Genomic DNA, 593 nt, shown 5'->3' on the forward strand with positions numbered 1-593 from the left:
TGGCCAAACTATACGTTTAGGTATCAGCTCTCCAAGTGCATACACTGCGCTTTGAGCTAAATCAAAAGTAAATTTAGCTGTATTTCTTTCAGCGTTACATACTTTGCTTTTGCAAATCTACCCCACATGCCACTGAATGCCCCCCCCCACGCCCTCCTTCCCCAGGGAGTCCCGGGCGGGGAGGGGAGGCGGGGGCGGACGACTTGGCGGCGAAACTCGACGGTCTCCGCATCATGCAGCAGCGCCCTTGGTACGTGTCGCAGCTAGAGACGCCGCCAGAGTCTGGGTGAGTCCTCGAAGGAATGCCGCTTGGCTGTCTCCTGTGCCCTTGCAGTTTCGTGATATAAGTGATGCTTGATGCTGCCTTTTTATTCCATAATTGCAAAATCTGCAGGAAACACCAACCGTCACATCGCACGTGTGAGCGATTCGTTTGCTTTCATTGGCAATGCAACCGCGACTTGTAACCGTTGATTTAGCTGCAGTTTTTGCTGGACAAGTAGTGTATAAGCAAGTAAAACAATCCTGAAACGACCTGGTCGCACCCCCTTTGCAGGTCGCTCCGCCCGACGGCGACTGAGCGCGGTAGGGAC

The 593-nt window shown here is 53.3% G+C and overlaps 1 protein-coding gene across 1 annotated transcript in view; it reads left to right on the top strand.

Moving 5' to 3' along the window:
• LOC119582114 overlaps nucleotides 1-593 on the top strand; it is a gene marked incomplete in the record, with an annotated part of 4,525 nt that overhangs the window by 2,148 nt on the left and 1,784 nt on the right. Inside the window, 2 exon segments of the mRNA XM_037930354.1 lie at nucleotides 166-286; nucleotides 557-585. Of these exon segments, the coding sequence (XP_037786282.1) occupies nucleotides 166-286; nucleotides 557-585 (150 nt within the window).

The sequence above is a fragment of the Penaeus monodon genome, chromosome 15, assembly GCF_015228065.2.
Source record: "Penaeus monodon isolate SGIC_2016 chromosome 15, NSTDA_Pmon_1, whole genome shotgun sequence".
Taxonomy (NCBI): Eukaryota; Metazoa; Arthropoda; class Malacostraca; order Decapoda; family Penaeidae; genus Penaeus; species Penaeus monodon.